This window comes from Neodiprion pinetum, chromosome 5 (genome assembly GCF_021155775.2).
Source record: "Neodiprion pinetum isolate iyNeoPine1 chromosome 5, iyNeoPine1.2, whole genome shotgun sequence".
Classification (NCBI taxonomy): Eukaryota; Metazoa; Arthropoda; class Insecta; order Hymenoptera; family Diprionidae; genus Neodiprion; species Neodiprion pinetum.
The window spans coordinates 21,080,716-21,094,959 of record NC_060236.1 but is presented as its reverse complement, the minus strand read 5'-3'; the positions used below and the strand labels follow the sequence as shown (position 1 = coordinate 21,094,959).

The 14,244-nt window shown below is 37.7% G+C and overlaps 1 protein-coding gene across 2 annotated transcripts; it reads left to right on the top strand.

Annotated features, from left to right (window-relative positions):
• Positions 1-1,947: 1,947 nt before the first annotated feature.
• Positions 1,948-13,907, top strand: LOC124218676 (serine protease inhibitor 88Ea). 2 transcript variants are annotated; one of them, XM_046625335.2, is made up of 3 exons: positions 1,948-2,065; positions 10,029-10,776; positions 11,689-13,907. In XM_046625335.2, exons 1-3 carry the CDS (start codon positions 2,054-2,056, stop codon positions 12,273-12,275), a joined length of 1,347 nt encoding a protein of 448 aa, XP_046481291.1. In that variant the 5' UTR covers positions 1,948-2,053; the 3' UTR covers positions 12,276-13,907. The 2 variants fall into 2 exon arrangements, with proteins under 2 accessions (XP_046481291.1, XP_046481292.1); XM_046625336.2 differs by lacking the exon at positions 1,948-2,065 and adding an exon at positions 7,139-7,465.
• Positions 13,908-14,244: the final 337 nt, after the last annotated feature.

Below are 14,244 nucleotides of genomic sequence, written 5' to 3'. Positions count from 1 at the left end.
CAAATCGGTGTTAGGATTTACGACTTGGCGGATGGCATACCGACGTATAAGTAAATGTCTATGATGTATGGATTAATCGAGGGGCTGCTCACTTAGGAAATCATTGAACCATTTTACAAAAAATCAGATAGGCAATCGCTAGGAATCGCTGGAAATCTCATTGATTCAGGCCTTACGAAAATCGGGAAATCACAAGAAATCGATTCCTTTCGGAAATCGATGAACCAGCCCCTCGGGATTAATTCTTATTTTTTCCTCTCTACTTATTATTATAGCTACGAAAATTGATTCATTTTGCCAATGAAGAACGATTGATTAGTGAAATTATGATTACGGATAGCAAAAGGTGATAAAACGGTAGGTCTCGATGCACAGCTGCTAGAAAGTTCGGGTGAATTTCAAAAGTTTAAATAGATGAAATCATCGCAACCCTCGTGATTCAATATTTCGTAATAATGATATACAAATATGTTTTACTTCTCTCGAAAAGATTGATATTGTACAGATAATTTCGGAAACATAATTTTGCTACTTCCAATTAGGTTTATTTATCAGTGATATAAATTTGATACATCGTCAACAAAACGAGGAGTATTCCTGTAGAAGATATGAGGTAATGGGGTGGATACACTAAAAAATTTCCGCGAATTGCATTCTCTTGTCTGAATAAATGATATAATCTACAGATAAGCAGTTTTGAACAATGCCTGCAGCCGATTACAATTAGAGGTGACTTGTAGTGTTATGGAAAAACCAGTTTCTTTGTTAATGCCAGTATATCATTTGCATGCATAATCGAATAAGTTGTCTATTACGCATACGTGCCCGTATTCGTCGCTTAGGATATGTTTATAACCACCAAGTTGTCAAGCCGAATATTTTAAACGAAGTTATTCAGGCGATAAGTCTATGATAAGTCAGTGACAGTGTCATTGACAACAGTTTCTTTGAGTCACGTTTACTTATTATCCGAACATATAAAGTGTCCTGCTCCTTGTCCGTTCTAAAAACTTTGGTGACAGCCAAAACTTGGAAGAGTCCAACGATTGTTTTTCGATTCAATCCGCTCGAGCCTTTCGAGAAATTTCAGACTTTAAAATTTGCGCCGTTGAAATACAAGCGTGTTTTGTGGGACTAGCTGTGCGAGGCACGTTGCCCACACTTAAGCCTCGATATTTCGCGAACCTCTCGCCTGATTTTAGCGATCTATGGTTCGCTGGATTCGCCTTGACATTCGTTAGATCACCAAGCCGCTCTCAAAACCCTGCGGTCTTCTGGGCCATTATATCATCGAGGATACCACGTCTGTTAGATTAAAACTGAAAATACCAACGCAAAATCATAGTCCGAACCAAGCCTGTTTGTTATCTGTGAATATAGCCTTCAAGTATTCGAGTATTAAATGGCTATTAGTATATTTATGTTCTAACAATTGACTCTAAGCGGGCGGTTCTAGCTCTTCGAGAATGCGCAACATTGGAAGTTTCAACGCAGTTAATTTCTGATTCGCAACTCGGAAGCTGTTTTTATAGCTCGTAAACTCGCTTGCCGTACGATCTCTACAGAGTTTCTCGGCTGATTTCAGCTCACCCACGTGGGACGAATGCATTCGTACGCATTCTCGCGCGCATTAATGATCACACCTGGGGTTTCCCAATTTAAACTTCCAACAACAATAACCAACCGTCATATTGCAGAGCTGTATACTAATAATCTGCGTTGCTCATTCATTTATGATAATCATTGCATTAAAATAAAAGCATTAATCACAGAACGCGTCATAAGTTACCATATACAAGTGACGAAATTGATGCAATTGTTTCGATTCTCCACTGTAGTTGATCCCGCTGCAGCAGTGAAAAATTTCCCTGCAAGGTAAAGGTGAAACTCATCGAGCACACTCATCAGTGGTTGTGCGTAAACGTAGGCCTTGTTTCACTTCCCCAAGCACACCGATAAGTTCTACCGTAGAGTAGCAGCCGAGGCATGCAGTGCGTCATCACACCGCAACTCATTTTACGTATATTCCCCAGGGTTCTATAATCTGGTCCGCATGCGATTTACGGTACGTATACAAATGTATATATAACAAACATACAAGGTGTCCACTCTAAATCAGTTCAATTTCGTTGAGATCATCGTGATCGCAAGTGCAACAAAATTAGTCAGTTTGGTTCAATTAGATCAGTGCGATTAATCGGTTGATCGATATTTTAGATAATTCCATATGTCAAAAAGTTGTCTTATTAATAATACTGTTCATCATCATTAGTAGAAAATTGATTAACTAAAATTTTCTTTAAATTGATCAATCACAAAACTCCAGTCTTCGAAGTATGGTTGTATAACTAAATACTACCATTTTAGATGCAAAAAATGATGCAATTTCATGCCTTTCCTCAGAACTCTTCAACTTTTTTTTCGCACGTAGCGTAGTTTTCAAAATGTTTCCTCAATACTTACGTATATTCTGGGTTTTTCCTCCCAGCCAAGAAACGCTTAAACTGTTAGCGAATCACATAACTTGATGCGGGCCATTTGCTACATAATGTGTCGTAAGCCATTTCGGTTGGTGAATCGATGGTAGCAAAAGCAGTAATAAACAGTTTAATGGTCCCGTGAAAAATTAGTTTACCTCGCAGATATATCTTTATTAAGATGTTTCAGAAAAAAATTATTCTCGATTTTCTACCATGGCACCTCGTAAAAACTTGTTTAGGTTAAAAGAAAGATTCTGTCAGAAGATGAGTGTTTTACGTTATGTGGAGGATCGCGATCATTTTCAGTTGATTTTGTCTTTTTTACATTTTTTGGAATTTATAAAGCACCGATTGTGAATACATTTTTTTTTCATCGCTTATATCAATCGTAACATCAATTTGCATCAGAAAGAAGATCGAAACTTGTATAATATTAAGTCTCCCGTTGATGTTCGAGAAGTGTATCCGACGACTTCGTTATTAAATCAATTCCATAAAATAGTTATAATTTATGAACGTTTAATTTAGGTGAATAAAATTCTCGGTTGATATATTTTTGTTATATGGATCGTGACCTTTGGGTTGAATATAAATGTTAGGAAATAAATAATAATTGAAGTGTGACAAGGTGTTTCTCCATAAATTGAAAAAAATGTGAAAAGAAAGTAAAAATTCAAATGAGTGGGATCTTCCACATAACGTAGAACGCTTATCTTCTGGCAGAATCAATCTTCTGACCTAAACAAATTTTTTAGGGGCTACCACAGTGGAAAATTGCTAATTATTTTTTTCTCAAACACCTTGATCTTTACACATGTTGGGTTCCCTGTGTTGCGTGCTTGCATTTAAAACTGCAATAATTTGATGCTGTAGAATATAAATCGAAACGTCGAGACTCGAATAAGTGTTGAAGTGAGCGAGTGGGAAAAATACGCGTACCTACGAGTAATGCAAACAATTACTGGGGAATACCCGCAATAAAGATAGTTCCAAGGTGAACACCCATTATTGCTGTTCTTTCAACGGAAGTTGGATTCCAAGTAGCAACATCGCGTCGATAAAGAAGTTCAACCGTATGATTCTTTTACCATATGTCACCAGTACCAAGTTACAGAAAACTTTGTGCAAGCTCTTATTTTGTCACGCCGAGTTTATTCATACCGAAAAATTAAAAAAAAAAAATCTTTAAGATTAATTATTACGATTGTATTTTCTGCCACAAGATGGCGTCTTGATTGTTCAGTATGATATATATGAGATATTGACGTAGGTTTCGACGAAAACAAATGAATAAACGACAATTCGTAATAACGACTTCGAACATCTCAAAATTAAGTTATTGACCCTACAAAATTTTTATTTTTTTTTGATATTACCATCAAACTGCTTAGCTGATACCTAAATTCACAGGAAAATAACGTATTTCATGAAATGAAATTGCTTTAAAATCCAGGACAACGATATGAAAAATATCAACTGTATAGACTGCTTTCTTTGGTGTTTTTTCTTACGTTTTTGTTCTTCGGAAAATTCATATCTCTGCAAGGCCTTGCTATGAAAAACCTGAAACAATCATACAAACCTAGATAGAGCAGTGTTCTAACATAAAAAATTTCTCAGCCGATCTGAATCGAAATCATCTATAGGTACGCGATGTATCTGTACGTGAGGCGTTTCCAGCAGAAACTTCACATCGCCGGGTCGTTGCTTTCGAAATTGAGGCCACGGGCGGCGGGGCTTGACCCGAATTTATTTTACCCGTACATACGCATTGCACACCCAACATCGGAGTGTTCGCGTGTATGTACAGTCACATACAACCGATTACGAATAAATTTTGTGAGCCGGTGTTAAAAAACTCCGGGAATCCCGATGAGCACTGTGACGTTAAAGAAATCCGGTAATTTCTCCTCGGGCGTATGATTTCTCCTTCGTAGATATTAACTTACAACGCAATCATTCCGTGAAAACAATTTCATGTATCACAATCAGTAGTTCTTGCTGCAGCTGCTGCAGCCTCGTCATTTTGAAATTTCCTGGTATTACGTAGTCGTCATTGACTTTAAACTTGATGATAAACATCCGGGAGGTCGGAATGTTTTTCTCCTTGCTCTTCTGCTCATCTGCGCTGTACTATTTAATACTTAAAATTGTTTGTTTCTTTTTATATTATTTACTCTTACTCTTCCTCTTCTATGGGAAAACCTTATTGCACTTCGCTGTAATCTTTAGTTGTTAGCAATTGGATGTGATATATTGTGGATATAGGAGGAATTGAAAACGGAAAATATGTCTATATGTATAAAAAAAATTTATACGAATGATGTGATGATTCTTTGTAACAAGTTGCGTCACGATGTTGATTCCTGCGCAAAAACTTGTCTGTAAGTGATTCTTGCTTTTTATGAAATAAATTATCATCATGACAAAACCACAGATTAAAGGATAAAAATTCGTAACGAAAGAACCATTCGTATATGATTTTCAAAATTTATTATTCTCCGCAGATTCTTGATTATCCTTTATATTTACCGATACGATTCATTTTACGGTCGGATTGAAAATCAGAGGCAAAGAAAATCAACATCAGTCGAAAAGTTGTTTTTTACAATAATTCAATTTTTTTATTGTCATCTTTGTAAAATTCGATTTTGTAAATTCGATATATATGAGAAATAATATAATAAATTACAAAAGCACGAATGATCAGATATACTAGATCATAAATCATACAGTTCACTATATAGTTGACATTTCTTACATATTTTATCGAATTTAGAAGATAAATAATGCAATAAATTACATGCTGAATTCTTTACAAACATTTTATGATTTAAGATGTGAACATTTTTTGTAGGATAATACCTATATGTATACACTGTGTATGTAAACTCATATATTATACAAATGTGAAAGCTGCTACGTTCCACAAGTAATATGCATATCCGGATATATTAATAAGTACGTGTAAATTAACGTTCACGATACGTTAATCACTGAATTTCTCAGATTTCAAATAAATCGAAAATTTCTCTCTTTATTCGCTTGAAAATCTATCTGTGTCACATGTAACACACATACATCCAATAACTTATTATAGATAATTCATGTTTACTATAAAAGTGAGTTCTTATCACAGCGGTATATGTATTTGCGGTATACACATTTAATCTGCAAGAAGATAATAGTATAAAGGAGAAAAAAAAAGCAAAGGAAGAGAGTGAAATGGGTGAGGTTAGGAAGTAAGTGCAGGAACGTTCAACAGGTTCTGAATACCGTTGACATGACGACATTTTCTTATAACTCCGCACTTTCACTTATCTGGTGTATATACAGGCGAATACATATATATCATGCATTATGTATCTACAATCCAATCGTTGCGACGGCTGCAATTCCTGCAGAATCAATTGATTGCACTTCTTGTAGTTCTAAACCGCAAAGAAGACGCTGCATGCGGATTAAACCGCAAATTTTCGAATTCTGCAGCATTCATTATAACTGTCAAAGTTTGACTGTCATTTTTTACTTTTCTTCTGTTTTATCACAGTCTCGCTTGCTAGGCAATGAGAAAAAGTCTTTCGATTTGAAATTGCTTTATTTGGTAATTCATTTTGTTTAGTTTAGAGGAGATTGAAAATCATACGCAAATATGAATAATGCTAGGCGAATTAAACAGAACTCAACAAGCAGGAGAAAAATTTAATTTAATAAACTCTTCTTGCCGATGAAGTATGTTTTAACATTGTCAACGTACGCGAACATTCATGTTTTCTTTAAATTTCACCTTGAAATATACGTAAGTATTAATAATTAGTGGTCGTAAACTTTTAGTTTATCAAATACTTTCTTTTCATTTTGCATTTGCTATGTCACGAAACACGCGGTCAATCGACCTGCAAAAATGGTCAGTTCCAGCGATTTGAGAGTCTGAAGCAGAATTGAAAACCACACCCGCAAATACTTCGGAGATAGCGCAAAAATCTGAGATTTCCAACCAATATCTGAGCTCATCAATGCAGCTGCAGCCGGATGCTTCGGTATGCATAATCTGTATGCGATAATATCGAAATTACGAGGCGTATAACTTCGGGATTCCCAGCCTGACAGTCAATAAGTTATATTAATATTCGATCAGATTGCAGAGATGAAATAACAGCACCATGATTGGAAACCTTGAAGATAATCGCTTGTGAGTGAAGTTCTAAAGATTCAGTTGAATCACCTGAACAATTAATAGCTTGTTGTGAACAAGAAGAAGAAAAAATTCGTTATCAGTTTCATAAAATCACTGCGAAAATTGAGAAAAGCTCGAGTTCAAGAGTTGGAAAATTTTCAAAATATACCGATCGTATAATTGTCCTGCAGGATGAAACGTTGATTTTTCGCCCCGGATCCAACGAATTCTCCGATCTTAATCGCAGTTATTGAAATTTCGACTTCAGCTATAGTCTACGTAAAAACTTGCCTTTGAACTTTGGCATTGGCTGCCAACAAACATGTCTAAGTTCCTGTATAATTTTGTTGTGCGCGCATCGAATCCGAAAGAGACAAAAGCCATGCTGCGAATACCTACTCCTAATTTTTTTTCCCGACGATTACGACTGGCGTTTGAATGCGAAGAATGTGCGCGTCCGGCGTCCATTTCGGTTGTCGTCGTCACGCCCGTTCGTTCTGCCTCGACGAAGGATCAGCCGAGCGTCGCAGCCAGCATTGGCAGTTAGTTCTCTTAGCAACCTCGACGAGAGCAGCAACTCCGAGCAACATTTCTGCCGTGATTGAATATCGTACGGTCAGAGTAGACTAATTCATTGATGAAATAGCGGTTTTAAACACAAGTGTGCAGTGAAAAAAGAGAGGAGATATTCGTTGTTAATCTACACATATGTAGAAAAAAAAATTGAAAACAAAAAGTAAATAATTAATATCGGACAGTAATTTATAAATATAAAATTTGTCAGCCGTGCGGAATATTCTTCAAATCGGTAAGTGCAATCAATCAATGTATAAGAATATAAATAACATAATAATTATAATGATTCAAAGTCACACGATATTTGTCCATTTTCATTTCATGTACTCGATTTTTTTATTTTCTTTCACTTTAACATTCAATTAGTAAATTAATTTTCGTGTTTAGCAATAATATTCTCGGTGTCGCTTATCCGTTAGCAAAATAAAAACACGGCAAACTGGATGTAAAATAAAGAAAAATTGATTTAAAATAATTACGCGTAATTGTACTTTTCATACAATCTACAACTAATATTAATTTTCTAATTTTTTTTTCTACTTTGTTCTTTATTCTTGAAGCAGACGATTAAAACTGTTGCGAGTTCGTCACCCATATCTCACTTAAATTCCTGATGGAATAATTAGCTGTCGTACTTCCTAGAATCGTCAGTATGAGTATTCGTACCTGCGCATGTTCAGCAATTAAGGAGGTTAAGGTTAAACTGTGTGGGCAGTTATATATATTACACCAATACGTATTTACCCTCCAGTCGTGCTTGTATATACTCTGAATGGTAAAAAGCAAGAGTATTACAGGGGACCAAAATACATCGAAGGGAACCCGTGAAAGTCGCCTTGGAATTTTCGAAACTACTACACCGAATATTTTTCAATCAAGACTTCCTTACTTGTTTTTGTTATAAATGAGTTTTGATACTCGACGTTAATTCAGTTACATACTCATACCAACACGCAAAATAACACTAGAAACACATTGTCTGAAAATTGTATAAAGCTTACAAGTCGAGGTACCGTCATAAAATATTTTCAAGGATATCTGCACGGGTAGAATTGAAAATATTTTTCGTACAAATGAAGAACTTTAGACAACTTGAGCAATAAATATATCGGGATTTCGAAAAGTCGTCCTCATTGTAATTCCGCGTACAACAATTTTGTCCCGTGTTGAAATAACGGTCAACTTCAGTAATCGTTATTATACGCAACGTATCGCGGTTTCACGCTCTAGCATATCTTCCGAGTGTGCAGAAGTGATTTGCAATTGAGTTGATTCCCGCGTCGTTTCTTTGCACAAAACTAATAAATATGCGTAGCTGCCTGCGCGATTTACGCGATTGTAACTTGAGTCTGTTATGTTAGGTTAGGTTTGGCTAATTTAATGCAGGAAAGTTCGGTAGTTTCTGGGTAGTAGCGTCACGACGACGTCTCCTCATACCGCCGCACTTTCACTTCTCTATGTACATAGGTAATATTACACATTGATGTATGCGTTGTATTATACGAATATGCCAACAGCTCGTCGTCGCATCGTCTGCTACGTTCGCGGAATGAAATGAATGCAGTCTGAAATTAAAATTCCGATTTTTGCTTTTATTCTGCCTAGCTGCCATTTTTCACTTTCTTTTTCTCCCGCACGATCTTCATATTGTAAACCAAGTGCCAAGTAGGAGAATATTTTTTTCCTGCAAATTCTTGATTTATGCAAATTCCTTGTATTAAAATAAATTTATGTATTATATTTATCTACGACTATAGTATAAGTTACATTTATTTTGAAAATATCAATTTGTATTTAGGGTATTTTCAGTGAACAGCGCTATTTGAATTTTGACGGTCAAGCAACGAAGTTCATACGTTTTGTTTTTATAACCTAAACATATTTATATTCACTTTCTTCAAATTGTTTATTTATCAGATGCAAATATAATCGTTATAATTTATTCAGTTCGACCTTTGTGCCTGCTAAACTTCTTCGCACAGACTGATTATTTATATATTAAATACATGAATAAATATCTTTTTACTAACTAAAAACGGTAAATAACTTGGAGTGTTTAATACGCTGATCATCGATTGAAACTTATACTTTAGCGGTTATATTATTTAGTGATTAGCTACCCGTACGTTACTAATTAGTCAATTAGATAATTTGTTCACCATTTAACAACGTGTAAAAAAAGAAAACCTTGTCAGCTTTAAATAGCCCAGTTTAGTATATGTATAAAAGCCAGGAATGGAAACAAAATAAGTATTGTAAACAATACTATCGTTTTACCACATTTACTATAATATGATAAGCCTGCGCCGGACGCTCATAAAAGCATCACGTCGTAACGAATATCTATTCAACAAAACCGCAAACCATCTCGCCCACTTTTACAAAACATTCGAAAACATTCGGAGATCCGTGAGATTAAGTCCGACAATAAAAGCAAGAAAAAAATATTACGGAAGTTCAGCACTGCAGTGTTACGCCAAATGAATTCAAACGCAAAAGAAAAACCTGGAGCTAATTATTCACAAGTACCTACACCAGGGGTATTCCATGATGGTGAAATATGGGAACGACGTTTCGCTAGCAGATAGGCAACTAGTCTTACATGTGATACACTATGGGTACCTCAGACGTAACTTTGGTTGCCTATTTGCCGGCGAATCGTCGTTCGCGTCGTTGCCTTTCACGGAATCCTCCAGGTATGATATAGGTCTAATATAAATGAGATAAAAATACGTACCTCCAAAATTTATTGCGGCTGTATCATATTTATGCTTTTCTTCTTCTTCGTCTTTCAGAAGATGTATAACATCGCATTTGTGTGCCTTGCGTTGTGCGCAGCATTTTTGGGCATGACTTCCGCCCAGTGTCTGACCGGAAATGATAACCCGACGATGATAGAGCGGGATTTCAACCAGAAGCTGTCTCAGGCGCGTCTCGACTTCGCCCTCGATACGTTGAGGAAAACGTCGGAGTTCGAGGGGGTCGACAATATATTTTACAGCCCGCACAGCCTGCACGAGGCACTGACGCTGGCCTACTTCAGCGCTCGAGGAACAACGGAAGCCGCACTAGGACGGGCGCTTCACATCCCGGAAATATACTCGAAGACTCATGTCCAGCGATTCTACGTACTTGAAAATGCCTTGAGGAGGTTCATGACCGAGCAGGGAAATGTGAGCACGAACTACGAGTTCAGGACCGCAAATAAACTCTGGGTTACCAAGGAGAGACGTATCAGAGAGTGCATGCTCGACCTTTTCAATTCTGAACTCGAGCACGTCGACTTCAGGTCAAACCCGGAAGCCATTCGACAGAGGGTTAACCAATGGGCGAGCAATGAGACAAAAGGTCATATCCAGGACCTCATTCCTGACGGCGGTATCACCGAGGACTCCGACCTCGTTTTGGCTAATGCGGTCTACTTCAAGGGACTTTGGAAGAGCAAGTTTGACGCCGCAAACTCGAAGAAGGACAACTTCTACTCGAACGGATCTCGCACCCACCTTGTAACGTTTATGAAGCAGAAGGGAACGTTCAGTCATGGTAAGAAATTGGTTTCATTTATACAAGGTAACCGAGGACTATCATCTTATAGGTAATCAATGCAGTCCTTGTGAAAATCTGCGACCAATTTTCCGTTAGAGAATCACAGTCCTTTGAAATTGGCCAATCTAATAGCATCTCGGGGCTTAGAATAGAATGAGAACAGGGCTAGTGAATCGTCATCTAAAAGTAAAATATGTTTTAGCCGCAGAATTTTACATATTGGTAGCTTATGGGGCGATAGTCTTGGGTCACCTCGTGTATTGACGTAGGATGTAGATGGGAGACCGGTGGTTCATTGTAGGGTAGAAGTACCGGTTTTAATCATCTTATTACCAGTGTTCGCCACCGGTGAATCGAATGAAGAAAGACAGAATTTTATTGAAGTGGACATAATCAGTGGTACACTGCCCGCAAGCAATGATACATCTACCTTAGTTAATCGCGTAACGGTCTTGTGCTCTGATAATGCAGTGTAAAGTAAACTGACAAATGCAACTCTTTACCGAGTTTGTGAATTATTCAATTGGATAATGAAGAACCGAAATTAGTGTACTATTGAATTAACCTTTCGAATCAATGTATAAAATAATATTCTATAGTTAAGTATATTCCTTCGAAGAGGAATCGTCCGAATGTACTCGAGAGTTATTCAACGACAGAAGTAATGAACAAATGAATCCTTTTTTGAAATTGGGAAAGTCCCAAGTTTACACCGAATGGTTAGAGCCCTGTAAAGCATATTTACTGCCTTACCTTGTAACGAAAGGTCAGTACCATTTGGAACGTTGACAATTCGGTGTTTTAACTGTTTAGTGGAATTGTCTGTCCAAATGTTGACGGTTTAAAACCTTGACCCGCAGCCTGCAATTCGAAATTGAAACGCTCATTAAAAGCCGTTTAAATTTCCAGTCGTTTCGGAGGAAATCGGGGCGCACATTCTCCAGCTTCCGTACAAGGGTGACGACGTCTCGATGTACATCCTACTGCCGCCATTCGCGGGAGCGCGAATCGTCGAGGGCAACGACACTCGTGACGCAGTGCAACAGCTGATAGAGCGTATTACCGGAACTGAGCGAGCCGGCGCCGAGCTTCGTGATATTCTGGAGGAAGGCATGGCGCCCAGGGAGGTTGAGATATTCATGCCAAGGTTCAGTTTCGACAAAGAGCTGGCAGTCAACCAACTCTTAAACGCGATAGGCGCCGGCGAAGTTCTGACCCCGGCTGCCGACTTCACCGGACTTCTCGCAGACGGCGAGCCCGGCCTTCACCTCGGGGACGCCGTGCATCGTGCCGTTGTCGAGGTCACGGAGGAGGGTACCAAGGCCACCGCCGCTACCGCCATCTTCAGCTTCCGCTCGAGCCGACCAGCCGAGCCTGCGGTTTTCAATGCCAACCACCCCTTCCTCTACTTCATCTACGACAGGCTTAGCCGCTCGATCCTCTTTGCCGGCGTCTATCGCACACCACCGTTGACCACGTCTGCTTCTTATGTTTAGAATCTAGAATAGTTTCCGTAACGTCAGGGGACGCAGCACGCCCATGTTTTCTAAGAACTGTGGTCTACGATTTTTCGGAGTAATGAATTCGCCGGGGACGTATTTGGAGAGATCGAGTTGTGTAGCGTTGTGTAAACGTGGCGTATGCGTACCGAGAGAACACGGTGAAAGTTAGCACGCTGAGTGATCGACTGCGCATGCGCAAGATGATTGGACCTTATTGGTTAGCTATAACATACCGTGGTAAAATTTCTATCTGGAAGGCAGGGGAGCCAACTTTATGCTCTCAACGAGACACGGGCTGTCAAACTCTTCAACGTTAAGTGGCGAATTGAGGTTATGTTACCACGATGACTAGTAAAAGTTGTCAGTCATCGGTCAGGTAGCAATAAACGTTTGTCAAATTTCCTACAAGCCGTGAATTAGTTATTAGAAAGTTGCTTAGCCTGAAAAAATTCGCAGCGTATATCTAATCTCCATAAGTCGCGTTTGACGGCTGGTGCTTGGCGCGGCCAGCCTGCATTAGAAGACGACGAAACTAGCGCAGTCACTCAGCATGCTACCTCTCACCATTTATTATCGGTATAAGGCGTATTTTTATTTTCTAACGATTTCCCGGTTTATCAAACGAAGTATTTATTATACAAGGTTCATTCGTTTTTGACGAATTTATTTGTGATCGATGTTTCGTAGGGCAAAGAGTTTCAATATTCCCAAAGCAGGGATCAGATCATACAGTTATCGATTTTACTGCATATTTTTAGAAAATAAAATATGTGGTTACTAGAAAAAAAGATACCAATGATGTTATGCCGTAAAGTTCCCTTCTCTGAATCTTGGAACAACTGCCAAATTATAATAGTTTTTTAAAAATTATAACTTTGGGTGTTATTTACACTTCCCGAAATATTCGTCGAACGCAACTTACCGAAAATCAGAAAAATGAAACCGCTTATCAATATTATCATAATATTCATTCGAGCGTCGTGAACTCAATTATTATATGTGTATCATCCGATGCGCACGACTTTGATTTTCCAGAGATACCTTGTTACACCTGCTCATACAACTTTGAATAGTTGTATTTTGTTTTTATATTTTATTTGTCTGCGGTTTATATACTACGGCATGCGTGTGTAGTAATTTATTTTTTCCAGAATAGTTTCTACATGTTTTTTGTCATTCTTTACATGTATTAACGTTTACTTAATTTTTTTCTCATACTTAACGACTTGTCAGAACTATGATTCTGTTGGCCTTTGAATTTAGTCTATGATTATTTTATATTTGGTTTTATAATTACTATTTAGTAATATTTTATAATTGGCACCAATAATTAGAATGATTTCATTAGGCTTATGAAGGCTACGTTACATATTATTATGGATTATTTATATATACCGCTATTTGTAATATATTGTCTGTTGAATTGATTGACCGATAGATTCAAATCTTGTATGCTTTTAAATAATATGAATTCATATGAAACTCGTGTGTTAGGTATACATACTATTTGTAGTGTATATTATATTGATGTATGTCCTGTAATGATGACTATAATACCACGATGACAACAACGGAAAGGAAGGACTACAGCGTAATTTTGGAAATAAAATCGGTATTATTTGTTGACGTCGATTAGATTACTATTATCCCTCTGATATTGACAGTCTACATCAATAAGATGTGAAATTGTCTGTGATCATTCCTATCATGATGAAAATTCTGCAGAATCAGGTTGAAGCACTGCACTTCAAGAAATTGATTTGCAGAGCCATGAAACTGATTGCATCTAACGTGACTGACTTTTAGACGCCGCAAGATTGAGCTGACGAATAAATACATTGTTCTAGCCTGAGTCTAATGAGGTGAATTTTGACAAGCCTCAGATTTCCGCTTGCGCATTGCTGTTATGCAATCATCACAACTTCGGTCAATTCCACTCGAAATTGCTAAAAAGTCATTACAA

Coding starts and splice junctions, on each gene's coding strand:
- LOC124218676 (XM_046625335.2), top strand. Junction 10,777..11,688: donor GAAGGGAACGTTCAGTCATG/GTAAGAAATTGG, acceptor TTAAATTTCCAG/TCGTTTCGGAGGAAATCGGG.